Source organism: Rhincodon typus, chromosome 8 (genome assembly GCF_021869965.1).
Source record: "Rhincodon typus isolate 14 chromosome 8, sRhiTyp1.1, whole genome shotgun sequence".
NCBI lineage: Eukaryota > Metazoa > Chordata > Chondrichthyes > Orectolobiformes > Rhincodontidae > Rhincodon > Rhincodon typus.
Genome location: NC_063339.1, coordinates 68,586,419 through 68,610,900, shown reverse-complemented (window position 1 = coordinate 68,610,900; position 24,482 = coordinate 68,586,419). Strand labels below are relative to the sequence as shown.

The 24,482-nt window shown below is 42.4% G+C and overlaps 1 protein-coding gene across 1 annotated transcript in view; it reads right to left on the bottom strand.

Moving 5' to 3' along the window:
* Positions 1-341: 341 nt before the first annotated feature.
* Positions 342-24,482, bottom strand: part of slc8a3 (solute carrier family 8 member 3) — a 412,792-nt gene continuing 388,651 nt past the window's right edge. The window contains exons 7-9 of the mRNA XM_048600418.1: positions 22,005-22,007; positions 4,556-4,828; positions 342-862 (exon numbers count right to left, since the gene is read on the bottom strand). Coding sequence (XP_048456375.1) covers positions 486-862; positions 4,556-4,828; positions 22,005-22,007 — 653 coding nt within the window. The 3' untranslated portion in view covers positions 342-485. The remainder of the gene's footprint in view (positions 863-4,555; positions 4,829-22,004; positions 22,008-24,482) is intronic.

The window sequence follows — 24,482 nt, the reverse complement described above, 5'->3', positions numbered from 1 at the left end:
AAACATTGTGTTTTTGTTTTTCTGGATGGATTAGCTCTCAGCAGCAAGGACTGGACATAATAATTGCTTTGGACGACACACTGCAGGCTTTTTCACTGAAGAAGGGCAGTTCTCACCACAGTATCTGATCTGCTTATAACGGACTCTTCAATGAGACAAACCTTTATCCAATTCCATTCAAATAACTCAACAGCATCCAAATATCTCCCTCCCACCCTCCCCTTTCGTAGTTTAATAAAAACCCTTCCGTAAGGCAAGAAAGCTCAGGGGTGCTTGATGAAGATACAGGACAGTCCTCTACAAAATGCCTTCTGTTCTTTTTATTTTGTTCGTAGGACGCACGCTGCCCTCTTCAATGGGACCATCTCCAGTTCTTTGCCCCCCCCTTTAAAGAGTGGAATATTGTTGGCTAGTATTGCATTGAGTTCGAAGAGATTCGAGGGGTGTGTGTCTCTTTGGGGGTAGCCACAGATCTCCTTTTCGCTTTAGAACCCCTTGATGTAGCAGTAAGCCTCCAACGAAGAAAACAGAATGTACAGTAACCACAAACCCCCGAACAACATGGCAGTGATGACACGGGGTCCCCACGGACCGCCCAGCTCTCCCCCGATGTGCGGCCGCCTCCTGTACAGCAGGATGCTGATGCTAATGAAAGCAAAGATGGTGAAGAGGGTGACAGAAAAGGCCAGGGTGCCCGCATCCACACGGAATTCCTTGCCCTGGGACGCCCAGTAGATGGCAGCCACGGACCATGCCAATCCTATGCCCAGGAAGACATTGACTGCGTTGCTGCCTGTGACATTTCCAATGGAGGCATCGGCGTAGTGATCCTGGGCGGCCGCTACTTTGCTGGCAAAGGTGTCTGCAAAGGTAAGACGAGAGGTGCATCAGGCCAGAGCACAGACACAAGTCAAAAGCTTCGATTTCAGTCCCTGGAATAACTTCCTCAAAATAAAAAAAAAGCAACTGGCGACCGAGTTACTAAACGTCGTTCCCTGTTCACTCACTCCCCTCGACTAAGTGGATTATCGTGCGCTGCTCTACCACTGCACAGGCACCATGCAGCTTCCAACCACCGCGCGTAAACCTCCACTTGCTCCTGTGTCGGCCCAAAGCTGTCCAGCTTAGGGAACTGCGCAGGGCAATGTTTGCCGAGTTAACCCGCCTCACATGTCACACCTTACAGTCTGTGGGGCGGCAATGAGGAGTGGAAATCCCGGTTGACTTGTAAGACCGTCAGAAAATAGCAACGTGGGCAGGTACTGAACCCGCTCCCCCACCTCATAAAATACGAATGTGGCCTTCACAGCAATTTGCTCCTGCCCTCCTCAATCACCCTCAGCTCCCCTGCCGATCAAAACTGTGTCCACCTCTGCCTTAACACATTCAATGGTCCAGCCTCCTTTGCCCTATGGGGAAGAGAATTCCAAACTCTAACTACCCTTTGAGGAAAGAAATTCCTCTTTCTGATTGTGAAGACTCGTTATCTTTAAACTGTGCCCCATAATTCTACAATTAGAGGAAATATCTTGTCAGCATCTACCTAGTTAAGACACTTCATGATCATATTCATTTCATTAAGGTCACGTTTTGTGCTTCTATCCAACCTGTTCCTGCTCTTCTGGTAAGTCAACTCCTTTAGCCCAGGAATCAACCCAGTGAACAATGTTCCCTTTACGCTATGCGGCTACCAGGCCACTGAGAGGGTCTGTCTATGCCAAGCAGCCAGCATACAACATTTCCAGTATTGACTTAGAGTTTCAGAAAGCAATGGCACACATGGACCTCAGAGATGTGCACAGACAAAAAAAAAAGAGGGAACACAGCTAGTGAACTTGCTCTGAATTGCTTCCAATATAATTTGTCCCTCTCTTTATTTGTGCAACAGAATCATACAGATATTGCAAGTCTATCACCAATTTCCTGTAACTGCTGTAGTAAGACTTCCCTAAATTTATTCTTCCTCTCCTTCTTCTATATCCTTTACCCACACTCATGCCCTGTCATGACTTGGATTATTTTCACCCACTAATGGTCCCAATTATCAGCTTTTCTTTCTTCCTGGCATACTATCTTCTATCCCTTTGTCTGCCTCATGTAATTCTCTCTGTCTGGGCTCCACCTCTGCCTATCCGTTCACTCCTTCCACCTTTCCTGACCCGTGTTCAGCTATATATGACCTATTCCCAGCGACTATCTGCTTTGGAAAAGAATCATACTGAACACGAAATGCTAACTCTGCTTTCTCTCCACAAATGCTGCCAGATCTGTTGGGTTTCTCCAGCAATTTCTGTTTTTGTTAAGTGTAGGGACCTTCCTGCTCAGCTACGCAATTGTCACTGTGTTCCCCAACTTGTCGAACTTATTTGGCTAAGGATACAGACTGAAAACTTTCCCTGTGACAGGATGCTGTGGCTACCATTCAGCGGTGCTGAAATCTGAGAAGCTCCCATTTCGTTTGCCTGGTCAACTAGGTAACATTGCAGGCCTGTGGCTAACACCACTGTCTGGAGCTCTCACATAAAAGCATTATTTTATCACCATGCACAAATGTTTCTGGGAAGTCAGCATTTCGACGAGCTACAAACCCAGACCAGTAGCAATTCCGTCAGCATTTCTCTGACTTCATGAGCTCGTTGGAAGTTGGTGAACTGGTAACTGGATGGTCATAATTGTTTTAAACTAAAATTCTTAGGTTACAAGTATTGTGGGGGAGATAAACATTTTATAGACAGGTTGCACTCAAGAAGGGGATAGTGGGACTTGACTGTGCCCATTGTGATCCTTCAGCCCGAACCTTTCAGTGGTTTCCCTGTCTTGAGGTGGAGAGGGAAGGAGCGAGGGGGAGTGGGGGAGATCTGATGCAACATTTTGAGGTTCACTTTCAGGGTCTGAAGTGCCTTTCACAACGAAACCACAGAAAATGGCAAGGCTGGGAGTGTTGTATTATTTCAATGTCATTTATATTTGGTAGTTGTTTACAATTCCATTGCATGGCAAACTCTGCTCCTCCTTCCTCCCCCTTGAGCTTGGAAAATAGGCAAAACCGCAGCAGGAACTCAAAGGGAAATCAGCCCCATTAACTGCCCATTGACCTGATGTGGAATCTTGTTGAGTACAAAATGGGTGCAGTCATTGTCATGTTTTATTCTTTCAAGGGATTTGGGCATCACTGTTAAGGCCTGGATTTGTTGCACTTCCCTGAATAGCCTTGAACTGAATGTCTTCCTCAGCCACTTCAGACAGCGGTTATGAATGAAGCACATAGCCGTGGGTCTGGAGTCACGTGTAGACCAGACAAGGTATGCTTTCATTCCCCCACAAGACATGAGTGAAGCTGATGAGTTTTTCAATACTTGTGTATACTCAACGAATGGCAAGTCACTAGGAAGTTCCAACGAACACAGGGATCTTGTCCACGGATCCCTGAAAGCCGCTGGATGGGTTAATAGGGCAGTTAAGAAGGCACACGGCACACATACCTCTATCAGTTGTGGCATAAGAGCAGGGAGGTAATGTTGGAGCTGTACAGAATGTTGGTTAAGAGTACTGTGTGCAGTTGTGGTCACCACACCACAGGAAGGATGTGACTGCTTTGGTCAAGGTGCAGTGGAGATTCACCAGGAGGTTGCCTGGGATGGAGCATTTTAGTAATGAAGGGAGGCAAATATGCTCAAGTTGTTTTCTTTAGAACAGAGGAGGTTGAGTGCGGACCGGATAGAGACATATAAGATTATGAGTGGCACGGACAGGTGAATAGTAGGCAGCTGATGCCCCTTGAAGGCTTGATAACAAGGGGGCATAATTTTAAAGTGAAAGGCAGGACATTTAAAAGGAATTTATGGAAAAGCTTTTTGACCCAGCGAGTTGTGGGGGCTGGAATGCATTGCCTGGGAGGGTAGCTGGGGTGGCAAACCGTACAAACTTTTAAAAAAGTGATTGGATGAGCTCTGGAAGTATCATAATATTCAAGGTTGCGGGCCTAGTGTGGGAAAGTGGGACTAGTTGCAGGTCGGAGTGTGTGTTTGGTGGTACAGACTCAATGGGCTGAAGGGCGTCTTCTGCATTGCATGATTCTATGATGAGAGTTTCATGGTCACTATTACAGAAGTTAGCTTTAGAAATGAGATTTAATTGAATTTAAATTCCACTAGCCACTACGACGGGATTTGAGCTCAAAGCATTCACCTGGCTTGCTAGATCGCTAATTCAGTGACATTACTGAAGGTCAAAGCTCACTAGCTGTAGCTAAAACATAGAGTCATAGAGTCATACAGCACAAAAACAGACCCTTCGGTCCAACTAGTCCATGCCGAACATAATCTTAAACTAAACTAGTCCCACCTACCTGCTCCTGGCCCATATCCCTCCAAACCTTTCCTATTCATGTAGTTATCCAAATATCTTTTAAACAGACATCTGCAGAAATTTCTGAGATGTGTAACTAGTCAAGAGATAAATGCTTCTCTTTCACACGAATTGAAGATATTTAAGTTAGTAGGAAAATTCTCAAACAATTTTAAAATTGGTTTTTTTGGTCCTTATGTTTATTTACCTGGTACTGAGGTGCCAAGAGCTACAAATACCACAGCTGTAACTGAGTCCTTCAGGCCAATGGTGCAACCAAAGTGAGAGGCCAGGTCACCAATGATGGCTGTTAGGAGGCCAATGATGAGAATGGACGTGACAAAGCAGGCCCACCCATTCCAGTATTCAGTCGGAGGCACGCAGGCAAACAGGACCTTCCAAAAGACGGTCAGAAAATGCATCACATAGTCAAAACACGAGGGCAGCCGTTCCTCTCCTGTGTCTTCATCCTCTTCATCACCTGGCAGACATATCAGAGGCAGATCACGTTAAATCAGCAGGCAATCGTAGGGTCTCACAAGAGAGGACGGCTTTTACAATGTCAACAGTAAAGTATAGTGGGGTCAACGCAACAACAAAAACAAAGTTGCTGGAGAAGCTCAGCAGGTCTGGCAGCATCTGTGAAGGGAAAAACAGAGTTAACATTTCGGGTTCAGTGACCCTTCCTCAGAAGTGGGTCTGGGATCATTGGCTTAGGCAGATCCTTCCTGGCACTTAAACACTTACTGATACTGACCTTATTGTGGCAATGAAGCCTATATTGAATGGAACTACAGCCACCATTTTCTTGCAAAACTGAACTGAAGGACTGGGTTGGAGTGATACAGATGGTCAGAAAAGTATAACAGTTGTTTCGTTGAGAACCTTATCGCATGATAAAAAAAAATACAAACCCATGTAAGAAACAAATCCCGGACAGTTAATATTCTGATGAATGGATGGAAAATCATGATCTCCTCATGCTCAGTCCCTGAGCTAACAGGTTCAGCATTGCAAGTGTAGGCCTGAAAGTTTCACATCAGTTTTTCAGAACTTTTAAAGCTTTAAACCAGAAGAAGCCACTCAAATGTTGGAGTGCCCAGTCTACAGTTAGTTGCTCAAAGGTAACTTCCCTGTAACTTTTTTCTGGTCAGCTGTACATTTCCCGTAATTATGGCAGAAAGTCTATTTACAGAGTCAGGGAGTGAGAAATATTGTCAATATTTTTAGAGGGCAGTTCTGAAAGTTTGAAAAGGATTGGGCTTCTTGTAAAATCAGAAGAACATTTTGCTCCCTGTGGCTCAGATTTTGCACAGCTAATGTGGGTCTGGAAAAAGCTCATTGCCATTACTGCACTGAAACTGACAGCACATTTGTGAGTTCTGCATATGCACAGAAATAACACCGAAATCCAGAATTTAATAAGAACAATTCCGTCCTTCTACGGAGGGTGAACCTCGCAGATTGCGATCACGGGCAATCTTTGAAATGATAAGATTTTTATCACAGTGGAAAAATTCCAGTCTCCAGATCAGCTAATAGTGGATGGAGCACCAGAATGATGTATCAGGACCCTATGCAATTTCCGACATGCAGACCACCGTGGGAATTTCCCTGAAGTTGATACCCAGAAAATAACTCCAGGCAGAATCTCGTCAAAGGCCTCATCAGCTAACTGGAGAGCCAGCAATGGACCCACGCTGATTCTTCTAAGGAAAGCCCCAGCTTGCTGGTGGAAGAGCACTCTGGGAGGTTTTGGGCCACAGAGTACCTAGGACAAAGGGTAAATGATGTGCGGGTTATTATTGGATTGGAGGTCATAGATTGAGCAGCAAAGGGTAGGCAAGCGTAGGAGGCATGGCTCCTAACAGTTAATCACCTGCAAGATTTTGTCCAGTCTCTCGACCAGGTACTGAGTGCCTCTGGTATACGGTCAACACTGCCCCTCCCAACTGAGGCAACTAGTCTAGCCCACCCCTAGTCACAGCTTGTAGCTGGGTGAGTCCCCGCTAGGGTGGGGCAGTGGTCCTTAATTGATTATTCAATGGCATCGATTGGCTGGGGGGGGGCAGGAGGGTCAACTATGGGTCTTTCTGCCCATAATTTAGTTGTGGTTGAGGTGAGAAGGTAAGGTTGGGATTTGGCTGCACCACCATCCCAACTGAGAGAGTGTCCACCCTGTCTCCAAGTCATCACCTGTGGAGCCAAAGATCTTACTCCCAGCTAGATTCTTGGAAAATTACAAGACTGAAAGATTGAAAAGCACTGGGCTTCCCGTAGAATCAGATTTAACATTTTGCTCCCTATGGCCCAGACTTTGCAGAGGTAATGTTTGAGAAAAAGCTCATTGTCATTACTGCACTGAAACTGGCGGCACGTTTGTGAGTTCTATATATGCACAGAATAACGCCGAAATCTAATCACTGACAGTAACCACACCACCACCACATACAGACACAGACACACGTGTATACACACACACACACACACACACACACAAACACTCTCATTCACTAACTCTCCTATCTTGACGCCTACCAACAACCACTCCTTTTGGCCACCAATTACAGCCAGCTAGTCCCTTATCCACACCACCTCCCACCTATTTGCCACCCGTCTCAACCTACCCAGCTCCTAACCACCCTGATCACGTGGCTGCTCCCCCAACGCGCTCTGATTACTCCAACTGACTTGGGGAAACCACCCAGCAACCACTCAACCACCCTCTGAATAGCCCTGACAACCAACTAACCCTCCACCCACTCATCACATCACTCACCTGCCTCCCTCCACAACTCCCTCACCTACCTTCCTACACCATCACTCTATCCATTCACTTATAGAAACATAAGAAATAGGAGCGGGGGTAGGTCATTCATTCTTTTGAGCCCGCACTGCCATTTAACATGATCATGGCTGATCTTATTCTGGTCTCATGTCCACTCTCTTGCCTGCTCCCCATAGCCCTCTATCCCACTTTTCATCAGAAACTTAACTATTTCTTTCTTGAATCTGTTGATTGATTCTACCTCCACTGCACTCTGAGGCAGTGAGTTGCACAGATTTACAGAGAGAAGTAGTTTCTCCTCATCTCAGTTTTGAACCTACCTCCTCTCATTCTATATCTATGACGTTTTGTTCTAGACTGTCCCATTTATTCATCTCAACTACCGACTACCAGTGTTACTACCAGTTTTAAGAGTGTGCCTTAAAATCTACAATACAGGATTTGGTACAATGTGAATATTCCAACTCCTCGAATGCAACTCCAATCGGTTGGAGTTCTGAGAGACACTGTGCTCCGCATTTCTTGTGCAGCTGGGCTCAGAAGATCAGAGAAGAAGAGTCAACTTTAACGGAAGTCTGAGTGGAATAGCAACCCGACGATGATAGCCGCCCCACAGAAGATCTGGGCCACCTCTCTGTAAAAACTGCTGAGAAAGTGACAGCTTTTTGAATGAGATGTTAACAGCATTTAACATCAGAATTATTCTTACACACCCTGAAAAGTCAATTTTACCTTTATGGAATGTCAACTTTTCTCAGTATGTTAATAAAAACAATGTATGATATAAAGAATTTTTTTTAAAGTTTGTTATATTAATTGTGCTGGCCGTTTCAATCCAATTAAACCATGAAGTAATTTGATAAAAAATTAAAAGCATTAAGTGCTTTTAACATCCTGGTTTGCCATCTGTGAGATTACTTCGATGTGATTGTCTGCTTACTGACATGATCGCTATGAGAAACAGGAGTGGGCCATTCAGCCCCTTGAGCCTGTTCTGCCATTCAATGAGTTCATGGCTGATCTGTGGCCTAATGCCAGAAGCCTGCCTTTGGCCAATATTACTTAATATCTTCGCTTAACAAAAATTTATCTCAGATTTAAAATTAACAACTCATCCAGCATCCACTGCCGTTTGTGGAAGGCAGTGCCTAACATCTAGCACCCTTTGTCCTTCCCAACATCTCTCCTGAACATTCTGGCCCTAATTTACAGACTGTGCTGTCCAGTTCTACTGCACGCCTGAAGCATCCCTTGATGTGGTGCCACAACTGCCTTCAGGAAATCTGCACCCTACACTTTGCTAGATCTTTTGGACAGTTTTTTCAAAACTGGTGCTGTCCGACTTTGCCGCTGACTGCAAGAAGCAGGCCACTGATTCAGTGGTTTGGCTCGTTGTCATGGAAACATCCATCACTTCAATAAAAGAAAATCTCTTCTGCTGTGCATGGGCTTGGGTACAGTCTATCCCTATTAAAAGCAAAAGATTTTGATTTCAGGCCAATCATCTCGTTGTGAGAATTGCTGAATGCGGTATTTACTCTCAGCACTTTATCCAAAAATCATCTCATTTTCACCCCGGGCAGGCTATCAACTATGACAGAAGGGCTCTGTTTATTTTTTCATTTACCTTCATGTTTCACATTCATCTCATGACACTGAACGCAACCTTTGGAAAACAACACTAGGATCGTCTGCATCCAGTTAACAAAATGCACATAATTCATTAAAACTGTATTTTCCATGGCATTACAAAATTCTGCATATGGGAGGCAAGCTTAGTCTTTCTGTGAGTTGAGGAATAGTGGTTGGAATTTCGTATTCCCGTTGGCACTCCTCATTCATGGACAGAACAAGAGGGCTCTCATTGAAAACATGCACTTGTTTGTGCACTGAGAATGAGGTAGCATGTCATATAAATAACACCATTGTACCTTTTGCTGGCAATTATGTGAAGATCTCCCATTCATGTTTCTTACAGCAACAGAAAACCAAGCTACGCCACTCAGGCTATGGCAGATGTGGTAATTATCTATGACAATAACATTTGGTCTTTTTGTCCATCTGGATGGTTTCAGAGCCTCACCTGTTGGCAGGTTTACTTGGAGGGTGATACCTGATGTACATGGAGATACACAGGACGCATGGTGTATTGGCCCATGGGCATACCAACAGTTGGTGGTGGGGTATGGTGGAAGAAGAGAGAAACAAAAAAATCCATGGAAGGAAATGCAGCTGAACAACAAAGTTGCCGTGGCTGGAGAGATGGTTTCCATGAAGAATGGGATTGATGGGAGAGCTGTTTGAGACGATGAAACTGGGGACAATTATTTGATACGTAGTATTATTTGAAAGCTCTTCTTAGTACTAAAAATGAAGACTCAATAGGTTTGATTGAAAAAGTTTTGGAAAATGGTCAATTATATTCAGCGTAGTCAAAGAAGATGACAGCACTCCATAGCTTCCAGAGATTCTACAGAGTTGAACTGGAAAGGGGCATGCCACAGCATAGCAATAAAATTGAGAAAAGGAGCAGTATTGATGTTGCTGTGAAACTTGAATCCATATTAGGGCATTTTTTGTTGACCAAAGTTAGTAGTTAAGAATCTGTTTTCTTTGATAGTGGGAGCTGAAATTATATCAGGTGGATTGCAAAAATAAAGCTTCTATTCTTGAATAATATTGAGTCCATCAGACATAAAAATGCATTTTCAACTCAGGAGAAAGCAATTTCCAATTAGACTTTAGTATTCTATAACTATGAACGAGTTGTTATGGACCAGACCAGACCCCCACGCAATATTTTAGTAAGGTAGCCTAGACCCTAACTTTTTCTTATTTTTAAGGTAGATGTGAAGTGTCACGTTCCAGATGCAATGCGGCTAGTCAAACAACTCGAAGTTAAGCACAACACAAGTTATTTGAACACTATAGTTAAAATACAAACAAAAGAAAGAGGAATTTAGAATAACAACTATTGGAAAACCTAACCAAATAATAGATACAGTAACTAGTACTAATTAACTGTTCCAGTACAGTAACATCCCATAAACACACCCCTTGGCAAAAAGGCAAAATCAGACACAGGTGCTCACATGCAGTTCTCCAATCCAGGAGGAAGAAAACATCAAGAGAAAATTCAGAGAGAGTGTAGCAGCCAGGAGACATTCACTGGAGCTTCGAACTCTTTTGAGACCCCAAAGGCATCCGCCTAAAAATAAACTTAAAAACTAAAAAAAAAATCTAGAAAGCTTGGTCTGTGAGAGCTGGCCTCACCCAGGCTGCTTCCTTTGTTCCAATTTTAAAACAAAAACCCCAAGGCCTCACAAATTGTTTACTTTCTCAGAGACGGCTTAGCACATCTGCCTTACAACCTTTCTTCAAAAAAGAAACCAAGACCAAATAACCTCTTAAAGGGATGGCTTTGTCACAAAGTCAAAAGGCCAGAACTTGAAATAAATGTGTATTTCTGAGGCTTGTCTTTAAACAAGGACAACTTTTAGTAGCTTTCTCCAGTGAGAAATTTTGATTCTGTGACATATTTGTGAAAAATAACTAGAAACCTTTCAAACAAATAAGAATAGCTGCAATGAAAATATTAATTTGCTTTGTGGAATTCTATCAGATGTTATAGAGTGCTAAGCTCAAATTGTTCTGAAATTAACAAATTCAAACCCTTTAGAGTCTATCAGGAATACTTTCGCTTGATTCTTTGAGGAAATGATTATAGCAAAGGTCCATGGACCTCTCATTACTTTCAGACAGACAACCAAAACAATGGAATTAATATCTGCAAAAACTCCAGAACTCTTAGAAAATTTTGTTTTCTGATGCTGAAGGACACACTTCCCCACTCAAATGTAAAATTTGGAAAAAAATACTTAAAAGAGATATGAATGAGAACTCAAACATACATCAACTGGGTTTCGTACTCAACAAGGCCAAAATACAGTGCAATCTCAATTTGAGTGAAACTGTATTGAGGACACAATCATTTGGGAAAATGAGCTTCTTCTGCTTTTCCAATCTGCAATTTTTGATGCAATTAATTTATGAATACAAGCTACAAGCAACAACTCACTGCCAGACTGCCTTCAACTGATTCCTCTACACTGTTTTATTGTACTGCCTTTCTCCCCAGCAAAGGCACTACAAGTCTTTGGTACACTCACAGCTGATCTTTAAGTTATTTTAATCTAAGCAAAAAAAAACAAAGAATTTTCATGAACGTCATATTCAAGGCATTTGGATTTGGATACAGGCTACAGAAGTAAAGACACCAAGCCTCTTTTTCTGAGTCTCCCGAATGAATTTCTGATGGAACCCTGGTAGAAAGAACCAATTAAGAACTAAAAAGGATGAGCCAATTTGTTAAAACTAGATCTGTAATCATTGTCATCTATTGTTTTATAGCTGCTCTGCAATGCACTATTTTTCTATTCCAAAGCAATGGGAGTATTCAGTATCAGTCAAGCTAGAAATTGTTAAGATATCTATCTTCAGCCTAGAATAGTTATCTATGAATATTATTCTTCATAAACGTTGCAAAGTATACACATAGCATACTTAAAATGGATTCTGCTTTCTTAACAAAGGTTAATCATAGTCAAAATGTCATACATTAATCCTTTCATGTCTAATCCAGCATCTGCTGAGCCTTCCTTCACTCTTCCATTGAGTCAGTTTAGTTATAACACTGCATTGTCAAGCATCACCAGTTAAGTTACATGACAAATTAGTCTAACCCTAGTTGCCTGATTTGGCCCACAACACTTGATGCTAGAAAAGAGAAGCAATTAATTTATGTTACTTATGCACATTAGCAGACAGTCATAAATACTCGGCCTTAATTAGTGAAATATCCAAACGATATCATGCTGTTGCTATAAAGAAAAGTCGTTGCACCTTGCACTACCATTACACTATAGAAACACCCATATTTTATAACTTCACAACCACAGATGTAGCCTTTTGTGCGCCAACTACAATATTAGTATTAATTTTTCATTATTATCATTAACTATCCATGTAGATTTCTTTTCTCAGTTTTCAATACTCAACATCTTAAACATTCACTCCCTCCAGCACTGAAGCACAGTGGCATCAGTATGTACCATCTAGAAGATGCAACACAGCAATTTGTTAAGTTTCCTTTTGACAGCACCTTCCAAGCCCTTAATCTCCACTAAGAAACACAAAGGACTGGAGAGATGCAGCAGGTTTGGCAGTGTCTGCAGAGAGAGACACAGAGTTAACATTTTGAACCCAATATGATTCTTCTTCAGAACCGTCTTGCCATTCTTTCCTTTTCATTGAGTTGTAATACTGGAATTACCAACTCAATATTATTGTAGGGGCATTTTCATCACAAATACTGAAACAGTTCAAAAAGGCGGCTCATCGCTATCCTCACACATACAGTTAGGAATGAGTATTAAACACCGGCACGTCAGCGATACTGACACGCCATGAACGAACAAATCAATTGAAAGTTGAAAGCCCTAAAGTATACAAGATCTTGATGGATTGATCCAAACACTTTAGGCACAACACGGGGGATCGCTTTCCCATGGATTGTTGAATTTCTTCTTCATAATAATGCATTCTAATCAATTGTGGGTTCAATATGCTTCGTAGCTGATGGACCTAATATCAAGCAAATTTGGAATTTCACCATTTACCCATCACTTAAGATGTGAAGACTAGACAGTAAGGAAAAGTGATCTTGGAAGTTGTGTTCAGTCAGCGTATTGCCTGGGTTTAAATTTCTCAAACTTTTGGCAAAGCAAGAGATTGGAATGAGTGGTCAGGAGGACCACAGGCAAGGATAAGTCTTTACTTCAGCACTGTACAGATTGAAGGAGGGGGAAGAACTGCTGTTTGTGGAGTCTTGCTGTGTGTAAAATAGATGCTGCATAAGTGTTAATTTGTACTTTGAGCTTGCAGCCATGTTGGAGTTTAAAGGTGCCCAGAACTTGAAACGTTAACAAACACTTATACCCTGTTCTTCTGGGCCGGTTTTGAACATAGATCCCAGACAGGACAATCTCTGATGCAATTCCCGGGATTCCAGTTGTCACAGCTCCTGTTAATTTTAACAGCACCATCTGTAGCTATCATCACGGTTATTAGTCTGACACTGTATTAGATTTAACAAGAAATTGACTATTGTGAGGTCAGGTTTTTCTGCAATTTCATTGGAAATATTGAGCTTGCTGTCAGACTTTAAACACTGATGACTAAATAATTAATCATATTTTCACTATTTACTGCACATCATTGCTTAAAATAGATCCTGCATCCAAAAATTTCATATTAATAAAATAGACTCATTAAAATTCGATTTGAAACACAGTACTCCCAAACAGCAACTTGAGGATCATTTAAAATAGCGATTCCAATAAAATAATGACAGCACAGGCTTCCAATCATTAGAAGTAATAATTTAGACAAGACAAATCACCATATTCAAAATTAATTAGATTAGAAAAATTACAAATGTTGGTTTGAGTGAGAGCAAAAAATGTGTTGCTCATCTGGAATGGTTAGGGCCCTGATATATTTTCAGTTATCACATTTCCTCCACTTTCTTAATTCTTCGTATACAAAAACAGTTTTTCAGTGCTTGAGTGAGCTGACATCATGAAGATGACACTCAAGCACTTAATGCATGGAAATGCCTTTGTGTCATATTGTGTCATATTCTGTCTCAAATCCTGTTTTCGGATATTTTTAACAAAGGTTAAAATTTCTAATGCAGGTATTTTAAATGAAATAAAAACCTTCAAATGAAAGTAAAGGGGAGAAGAGTTGTATATAAAGGTTATAAAACCTCCACTACTAACATTATATGATGAAATATTCAAATTAACCCAGCACTTGCATGAATCCTTTACAAATTGATGCTCCTTTTGGATTGTTCAAATTTTGCTCATTTTTAAGTTCTCTCTTTTGCCTTTATTCACTTCTAGGCCTCAGTCTAAATAGCTACAGGTTCTCCACTGTACAGTCTGGCAGAGGGCGGCGACGATGCTGATTGGTGGTCGGGATGAAGATTTGCATCAGCGCAGTCACCAGCAGCAGAGGGAGGACCTCAGCAGGACACCCTCCGAGTTCAGCAGAGGGTGGTGATGATGCTGATTGGTGGTCAGGTGAAGATGTGCATCTGTGCAGTCACCACTACCAAATTTGCATTTGAAGAGAAAATGTTGTATATTACTCTGTTTGGTTTCTAATCTATAAGGGTCATGTATGGACCAGGAAAGAAGGGCCACGGGTAACTAGATTTGATTTGATGGGAATAATAAAGTACTGGCTGAGGTTTAATTTAAAGAGGTAAACCATGGCAGGAGAGCTGAAAGTCTTCATGTGCCAGGCCAGGGACAGTCCCAACCCCTTGGGTCAGCATGTGTGCAGGAAATGTCTCCAGCTACAGCTCCTGGAAGCTGGAGTGGCGGCTGGGAACACTGTGGGGCATCATGGATAGTACATATAGAGAGAGGTGGTGACACCACAGGCTCAGACTCTGCAGGCAGGAAGGGAATGGGTGACCACCGGACAAAGCAAGAGAGATAGGCAGGTAGTGCAGGAATCTCCTGTGGCCATTCCCCTGCAAAACAGATGCACCGTTTTGGAAACTGTTGAGGGGAATGGCTGCTCAGCGGAAAGCAGCAGCAGCCAAAATCATTCCACCACGGTTGGTTCTGCTACAGAGGGGAGGGGTAAAAAGTGTGCCGGGGCAATAGTCATAGGGGAGTCAACTGTAAGGGAAATAGACAGGCGATTCTGCGGCTGCAAACAAGACTCCAGGATGCTATGTTGCCTCCCTAGGGTCAAGGATGTCTCGGAGTGGGTACAGGACATTCTGAAAGGGAAGGGTGAACTGCCAGTGGTCATGGTACACATCGGTACAGACACCATAGGTTAAAAAAAAAAGCGATGAGGTCCTAAAGGCAGACTACAGGGAGCTAGGAAGAAAGTTAAGAAATCGGACCTGAAAGGTAGTGATCTCAGGATTACTACCGGTGCCACGTGCTAGTCGGAGGAGAAATGACAGGATATACTGGATCAATACGTGGCTGCAAAGATGGTGTCAGGGGAAGGGTTTCAGATTCCTGGGGCATTGGGACCGGTTCTGGGGGAGGTGGTATCTGTACAAATTGGACAGATTATGCTGGCCAGTATTGGGACTGATGTCCGAGGGGAGTGTTTGCTAGAGTGGTTGGAGAGGATTTAAATTAATATGCCAGGGGGATTGGAACCTATGTAAAGAGCCAAGGAAGGAGGCAGCAAGAACAGAAACAAAAGCCAGAAAAGGGAATAAGAAAAGTGATAGGCTGAGAAACCAAGAACAAGATTAAAACAGGGCTATTGAGAAAAATAAGGAGGAGACAAACACTACTAAAAGGACAAGCTTAAAGACTTTGTGCCTTAGTGCACAGGCCATTTGCAATAAAATGGATGAACTAATCATGCAGATAGATGCAAACGGGTACGATATAATTGGGATTATGGAGACATGGCTGCAGGGTGACCAGGGATGGGAACTGAATGTCCCAGGGTATTCAATATTTAGGAAGGGCAGGCAAAAAGGAAATGGTGGTGGAATGGTATTGCTGCTTAAAGAGGAAATTAACACAATAGTGAGAAAGGATATGAGTTCTAACAATGTGGCTAGAATTGTAAAATACCAGGGGGCAAAAAAACATCAGTAGGTGTCATATATAGACCCCAATCTGCAGTGGTGATGTCAAGATGGCATTAAACAGGAAATTAGACATGCATGTGATAAGGGAATATCAGTGATCATGGTTAATTTTAATCTGCACATAGATTGGGCAAATCAAATTAGCCACAATGCCGTAGAGGAGGAATTCCTGGAGTGTATACGGGATGGTTTGCTTGACTAATATGTGGAAGTACCAACGAGAGAGCAGGCCATCTTAGATTGGGTGCTGTGTAATGAGAAGGGAATCATTGCCAATCTAGCTGTGCGAGACCCCTTGGGGATGAGTGACCATAACATGATAGAATTTTTTATCAACATGGAGAGTGAGGTTGTTGATTCAGAGACTAGGGTGCTGAACCTTAATAAAGGAAACTACAAGGATAAGAGGTGTGAATTGGCCTTGATAGGTTGAGTCGAGTTACTTAAAGGGATAGCAGTGGATAGGCAATGGCAGACATTCAAGGAACGCATGGGGGAAATGCAACAACTGTTTATTCTTGTCTGTTGCAAAACCAAAATAGGTAAGAGGGCCAATCCATGGCTTACAAAGGAAATTAGAGATAGTATCTGATTTAAGGAAGAAGCATACAGATTGGCCATGAAAAATAATATGTCTGAGGATTGGGAGCAGTTTAGAATTCAGCAAAGAAGGACTAAGGGATTGATTAAGAAGGGGAAAATACAGTACGAAAGTAAGCTTGCAGGGATCATAAAGACTGATGCCAAGAGTTTCTATACATATGTGAAGAGAAAGAAATTGATGAAGACAATGTAGGTCTCCTACAGACAGAAACAGGGGAATGTATAATAGGGGACAAAGAAAAGATTGAGCAACAAGATACACATTTTGGTTCTGTCTTCACAAAAGAAGACACAAATCAGCTACCAGAATTGTTGGAGGATGCAAGATTCAGTGAGAGGGAAGAATTGAGGGAGGTCAATATTAGTAGAGAAATGGTGCTGGGAAATGTTTTAGGTTTGTAGGCCAATAAATCCCCAGGGCCTGATAATCTACATCCCAGAGTACTTAAGGAAGTAGCTCTAGAAATAGTGGATGCATTGGTGGTCATCTTCCAGGATTCCATAGACTCTGGAACAGTCCCTGCAGATTGGAGGGTGGCTAATGTCACTCCAGTATTCAAAAAGGGAGGTAGAGAGAAAACAGGGAATTATAGACTGGTGAGCCTGACATCAGTAGTGGGGACAATTCTCAAATCTATTGTCAAGGATTTTATAGCAGAGCATTTAGAAAGCAGTGGAAGAATCTGACAAAGCCAGCATGGATTTATGAAGGGAAATCATGCTTGACAAATCTGTTGGAATTCTATGAAGATGTAACAAGTAGAGTTGACAAGAGGGAGCCAGTTGATATGGTATATTTGGACTTGCAGAAAGCATTTGACAAAGTCCCTCATAAGAGATTAATGTGCGAGATTTAATCGCATGGGATTGGGGAAAGTGTATTGAGATGGATAGGAAACTGGTCGGCAGAGAGGAAACAAAGAGTAAGGGTCCTTTTTAAACTGGCAGGCAGTGACTAGTGTGGTGCCACAGGGATTGGTGCTGGGACCCCAGCTATTCGCAATATATATTAATGATTAGGATGAGGGAACAAAATATAACATCTCCAAGTTTGCAGATGATACAAAGTTGGGTGAGAGGGTGAACTGTGACGAGGATGCAGAGATCCTTCAGCATGATCTCGACAGGTTGGATGGTGGACAAATCAATGGCAGATGCAGTATAATTTGGATAAATGTGAAGTTATTCACTTTGGAAGCAAAAACAAGAAGGCAGATCACTACCTGAATGGCTGTAAATTGGGAGAGGGGAGTGTGCAACGGGACCTGGGCATCCTTGTGGACCAGTTGCTGAAGGTAAGCATGCAGGTGCAGCAGGCAGTAAAGAAGGCAAATGATATGTTGGCCTTCATTGCAAGAGGTTTTGACATAGGAGCAGGGATGTGTTGTTGCAGTTATACAGGGCCTTGGTGAGGCCACACCTGGAATATTGTGTGCAGTTTTGGTCTCCTTTTCTGAGGAAGGATGGTCTTGCTCTCGAGGGAGTGCAGCGAAGGTTTACCAGACTGATTCCGGGAATGGCGGGTCTGACCCATGAGGAGAGATTGACTAGGTTAGGATTGTTTTTGCTAGAGTTGAGATGAATGAGGGAGATCTCATAGATACTTATGAAATTCTAACAGGACTGAACAGGGTAGAGGCAGGGAGAATGTTCCCGATGGTGGGTGTGTCCAGAACCAGGGGTCAGAGTATGAGGATTTGAGGTAGACAATTTAGGACGGAGATGAGGAGACATTTCTTCATCCAGAGGGTGGTGAGCCTGTGGAATTCATTACTACAGGAAGTAGTTGATGCCAAAACATTGAATGTATTCAAGAGGCAGCTAGATGTAGCATTTGGGTCGAATGGGATCAAAGGTTATGGAGAGAAAACAGGATTAGGCATTGAGTTGGACGATTAGCCATGATCCTAAGGAGTGGCGGAACAGACTTGAAGGGCCGAATGGCTCCCTCCTATCTTCTCTGTTTCTTTGTTCCTATACAGCAACAAACCTTCCATCTAATTTTTGCTTGCATTATTTGCTACATACTGTATTGAGCCACTTATAAACCAAAATTATGGGCAGAATTTCCTGTGCCTATAGGCATAGGTCCTGAGGCAGGAAGTGAACTGAATTCGGGGAGCTGGTTACACACCAGAACACTGCCACCTTCCCACTTTCGTCCAAACTCCACCTCCACCAATGTCAATTGAGGATGTGAAGAGGTCAGTTAGTGATCAGTTAGGGGCCTCATTGTAACCAGGCAGCAACTGTTTCAGCTCCAGGTGCAACAGGGCAAAAAAGAAATGACGTACTCTGCTGTTAAACCACAGTGGACAGGCTGTAAATGGAGATAGGTGGCAGGGGTGTGGAGAAATGGACTCCATAAATTTGCACTAATCTGATCAAAGGACTGGACCTATTTGCTTCTTGCTGTTCAGGAAGATCTGGGTGGGATTTCCCATCTTCAAACAGTTCAGGTTTCCCTTTCAAAACTCTCCAGCTTTCGGTAGTCCGTGCAGATGCAGATCCTGGCCTGCGTCTCTCCTCTTTGCCCTTGGCAACGTAAATCTAACAAACATACTGTTGTACCTTTCTCTGTGTCCTCCTGATCTTTTCAATTCCTGCCAACATGGAAGGAGTGTATCTCCACACAAAATCGGACAGCACACTCCTCAAGGTCTGAACTGTCAGCATGTCGCAAGATGACAGCAAAGCCTAGACGGTTTACACATACCAAGAAAGACAACTCAATAACCTCCAACTCTGTTGCCTACGAAACATCCTTGGCACTAGAGAGAAAGAAAGAAACACCAATGTAGATGTCTGGGTGAGTGCAGGCCCAACAGCAAGAAGCATGAGACCACTGGCACCACATCCACAGATATTACATCTCTCCAACACTAACGTACCCTCTACAAGATGCACTGCAGAAATTCACCAAGACTGCTTAGCCAGCTAATTCCAAACCCACAACCACTTCCAACTAAATGGACACAGGCAGCAGACACATGGGAACACCACCACCTGCAAGTTCCCCTGCAAGTTACTCAATATCCTGACTTGGAAATATATTGTCGTTTTCTCAGTGTTGCTGTGTCAAAATCCTGGAACTTCTCCATAATGGATTTGTGGGTCTACCTACATCAAATGCACTGCAGCGTTTCAAGAAGGCAGCTCACCACCATCGTCTGAAGGGCAACTAGGGATGGGTAGCAAATGCTGGCCCAGCCAGCAAAGCCCACATCTAATGAAGAAATATTATAAAAAAGGTCCCTTTGAGTGCAAACATGCCAATCATGCTGATGCTAAGCACGCAAAGAAGGTTTTGTCGGTTTGGGCATGTGTGCAAAATAGAATTTGGCTGTACTATATGGATAGATTGCCTGTATTAAGAACCAACAAGATTCCAAAGCTTCAATTCAAGAACACTGTTAAAAAAAACACAAAGTTCCTCAACATTAATCATAACAAGTGGGAAACTGCAGCCAATAATTGATGTAAAGTTACAAAGCAGATGGCAGCTTTATAATAGGTGCTACCATTTTCTCTAATACTGATGTAAGACTAACATGTTTGTTATCTATAGTAGCTTAACATTTGATACCTTAAAATTTGCAGGAGCCATTGCAGAATGGATAAAACTTTGGAAGATGATCACCAATTCATCCACAATCTCCATAGCTACTTCTTTCAACATTCTGGGATGTACAGTATCAGGTCCTGGGGACTTAAAAGCCTGCAGTCACACAACTTCTGGAACACAATCTTCTTAGCAATATCAGTATACTTCAATTCCTAATTTTCCCTCGTCTCATAGATCTTTAATTCTGGGAAATTTCTGGGAGACACAACCTAATGCTCCAACATGCCTTCTCCACACCACCACACTCACATTTGTACATAAAGCTCTTTCATGTCATCCAATAAATCAATGCAAACTTCACAGTTCCAAGTAACAACAGAATATACTTAAAAGACTAATGCAATCTCTGGTAGTAAGGAAACAAAGTCTGTATTGACACTTGAAATGTTCAAGAAGCATCTGCCATGTTATAGGAAGGATACTATTAGCCGGAGAGGGTTCAGAAGAGATTTACCAGGATGTTGCCAGGAATGAAGAGTTTGAATTATGGGGAGAGGCTGGATAGGTTGGGACATTTTTCATTGGAGAGTAGAAGGTTGAGGAGTGGCGTTATAGAGGTTTATAAAATTATGAGAGGCATAGATAAAATGAATGAGAGGTGTCTTTTTCCTAGGGTAGGGGATTTAAAGACGGGGTCATATTTTTAAAGTGAGAGGAGAAAGATTTAAAAAGGACACAAGGGTTTTTTTTCTCTACACATGGAGTCATTCATGTGTGGAATGAACTTCCAGAAGAAGTGGTGGATGTGGGTGCACTTAAAAAGTTTAAAAGACATTTAGATAAATAAGAAATGTTTGGAGGGATATGAGCCAAGTGCAGGCAGGTGGGACAGGTTTACTTTGGGAATGTGGTCAGTATGGACTGGTTGGGCTGAAGGGTCTGTTTCTATGCTGTATGACTCTATATTGTCAGATCACTCTAACTGGACTCCTCGGCAATAAATGCAATGGTAAGATCTATTTGATATTGATTGGGTCTACCTGAGTTTGGTGGGTTCATGTTAATTTACTTGCTGAAATGTCAAGAATTGAGGGACCTGAATATTAAAATACTACTCAGTTTAGGTGACTTCAGTCTTTGCCATAAATGTTCATCAGTGACTCGAACTGTTGTCCTCAGAAGGCTAATGAGGAAGATGGTGTGCATTGTCGTTGTGTTACACGGGCAAATGAGTTCAAATAAAGAAAAAACTGTGAATTCTGATTCCTGTACTTCACATATGAGAAAAAACGTTGACATTAACATGGTCCAATATTAGTAACAGTTGGGAACAAAGTTCACTGGTTTTAAACAGATTTGCTCAAATCATATCAATTCTACAGATTTGTTCCCAAAAACACACGCTGACTGAAATGGTTTGCTAAGGGTAATACCATACAATATCACATTTGATGTATATCCTGCTGAAATGGTTCCCAAGTGGTGATAAGATTATTTCATTGTGCGAAATGATTGACAAGTGAATATACTACTCCCAGTCTCCGATGTTATAGAATGTTGGCACTTTCGACAAGGAGTGAACTGGTTCGGTAGTCAGATATACAGCTGAGGTGAATTTGTAGCTTAATTGTTTCTTTAACAATTGTTCAAATTTTGTTTTCTTTTTAACTTTGTGGCAGTGGGACATTGCACAGATCTGTTGCACTTATTGCAAATCAGTAGTGAATAGTTAAGCTAATACTATACACTTATTATTTTGGCAGAGCAGAAGCTAAACTTAATTGTGAATGCTGAATAGAATTCTCACTGGAACTTGTTACTGAATCAAAATCAGAAATTGCTGAAAAAACTCAGCGGATCTGGCAGCATCCGTGGAGAGAGAAACAGAGTTAATGTTTCGGGTTCAGTGACCCTTCTTCAGAACTCCATCAGTTCCAAAGAAGGGTAACTGGTCCCGAACCGTTACCTCTGATTTTTCTCCACAGATGCTGCCAGACCTGCTGAGTTTTGTTGTCATAACATGTGTTTGCCACCAAAGAGCTGTGCAGTTTAATTCATATGGAACGAGGAGGACCAGGACTGCTGTCGATTTCACTGCTTCATCTTCCTAAAGGGACAGTTGCCTGAGGAGGTGTGCCAGATGTTGAAATGAGGCTGCCAATGGCTGATTTTCCTGGTTGACTGCTGGCCTTTCAGTGTGAGCACAGACTAATTTCTATTGGATTCAGTAAAGCAGATAAATAAGAACGAGCATGTATACAGACAGAAAAACAACACTGAAATACAGTGAAAGGCATACACATGCAGATCGATGAAAAATTACAGGAAGTTAGAAGGTAAAGTTGCTGTGGTCCCACCAAACCATAAGGCTACTTTCTCAGTACAGAGAGAGATGACTGGTGGCAATTTAACCTGACTGTCACCGTGCCTCAGGTGAGGGGAGAGGTTGAGAAGGAGAGTGCTTCATGGCAACCTCAGACAGTGCAGAAATTGAACCCACACTGTTGACATCTCTCTTACATTGCAAACCAGTCATCCAGCCAACTGAGCTAACTGACCCACTGAAGAAAAGTAATGGGTGCTGAAAAAGGAGGAAAACGGAGAGTGAGTCTCACACACACACACACACATATACATAGACAAGGATGTGGTGTGATAGAAGTGCACAGAAATTCAGGGAGAAGAACAGGCAAGCAAAATATAAGATTCATACATTCTCAGAATTGGAATAAGGATACGAAACCTCACCATGAATAATCTTGACAAAATGTCAGGACAATGTAAGGCAGATGCTTCCAAAACAATTTTTGAAACTCTTCTCTCCAAAGCTGCCCGTAATCACCTTACTAAATCTTCACTGTTTTTCTTGTCTCGATAGAGTAAGCCTAGGACACTACTTCAAGGCGTTCCAAGAGACTAGAACTGAAGGAAATATAGCAACAAGTGCTGGAGGCACTCAGCAGGTCTGGCAGCATCTGAGAGTAAAACTGGTTAAAGAAGAACTTAGGGCAGATACAAAGAAATCCCTCATCATGCAGAATAATCAGCAGTTTGTATGGACACTCTATGATGCACCAAATAGCCTCCAACATGGCATTTATCTATTTTAGATTTATTTATTTATTGTCACGTGTATATTGTCACAAAATAAAGTGAAAAATGTTGTAGAGTGTCACCGTTCGCTGGTGCCATCTTAAAACACAGAAAAACAAACCAAAATATAGAACACAGCAGGCCAAGCAGCATCGTAGGAGCAGGAAGGCTGACGTTTCGGGCCGAGACCCTTCATCAGAAAATATAGAACATAAAGGCAGAAAAAAGTAAAGAGAGTTCAACTTTCCAGTTATTCCTGTGAAGTCATAGCCATGGGCCCACAACAGCCAGACACAAACCCCTTTGCTGCTCCACTGGAACAAGAGTTGCCACTCTCTGGTGCCATTGGGCCTCCACTGACGCTGTCACCACCATGAGCCTGTGCTGGACCTCGCCAATACAGCCACCACCAATGCTGCCAGGTCATGTACTGGGCCCAAACTCGCCTCCGAAGCCGCCTCCATTAAGCTGCGCTGGATACAGACACCACAGGGAACAACAGCAACCAAGGGTCCGCACAGGGCTCACCTTGCTGTTGCTATCACCGCGGCCAAGCTCTTCACAAGAAGTACGAGGTGAGTAAGAAGAAGAAAAGTACAAGAAAAGGGAGCAAAAGAAAAGAAAAGTGGACAAGCCCCGGGCTCAAGAGCCCTACTCTGCTGCCATCTTGGACACATTATCCTGTTTATAACCAGTTTAATTGTGTTTAATTGTGCGTTACAGTCAAGGCTGAACTAAACTCACTTCCTGTTCTTCCCAACTATTCTACAAACCTGACAAATATTTACTTAACGCAATGCCTGGTCTCAACAGAGGGAATGCAAGAGTTAACAGCTGCTGAGTAACAAATTCTGACTCTCTGCAGTGAATGAGATGGCTTTGTTATCGCAGATTGCAAGAGATGCCAATGACAATCTGATCTGATATCGCAATAGTCAGTAATATAACTCTGCTCTAAACCAATTATATAAAGTTGGAGCACCAATTATTTACAATTCTCCGATGAAATCTTCAAATCCTTTTAAGATATTCATTTGATACATAATGGATTTAGTGAAAAGGTTAGAACATCAATGCCCAACATCAGGCTAACCTTTGATCACTATAATTTTAGTCATAGAGTCATAGAGATGTACAACATGGAAACAGACCCTTCGGTCCAACACATTCATGCTGACCAGATATCCTAAATTAATCTATTCCCTTTTGCCAGCATTTGGCCAATATCCCTCTCAGTCATTATGAACTAATTCACCTGAGGATTTGGATACTGGCAAGTCATTTATTGCAAATTATTGTATCATTAATAAACACTCAGGACCCAATCAAAAAACTCAAAATGCTTGGTCTTGCATCTCTGAACCCCAGTTCGACCCACTCCT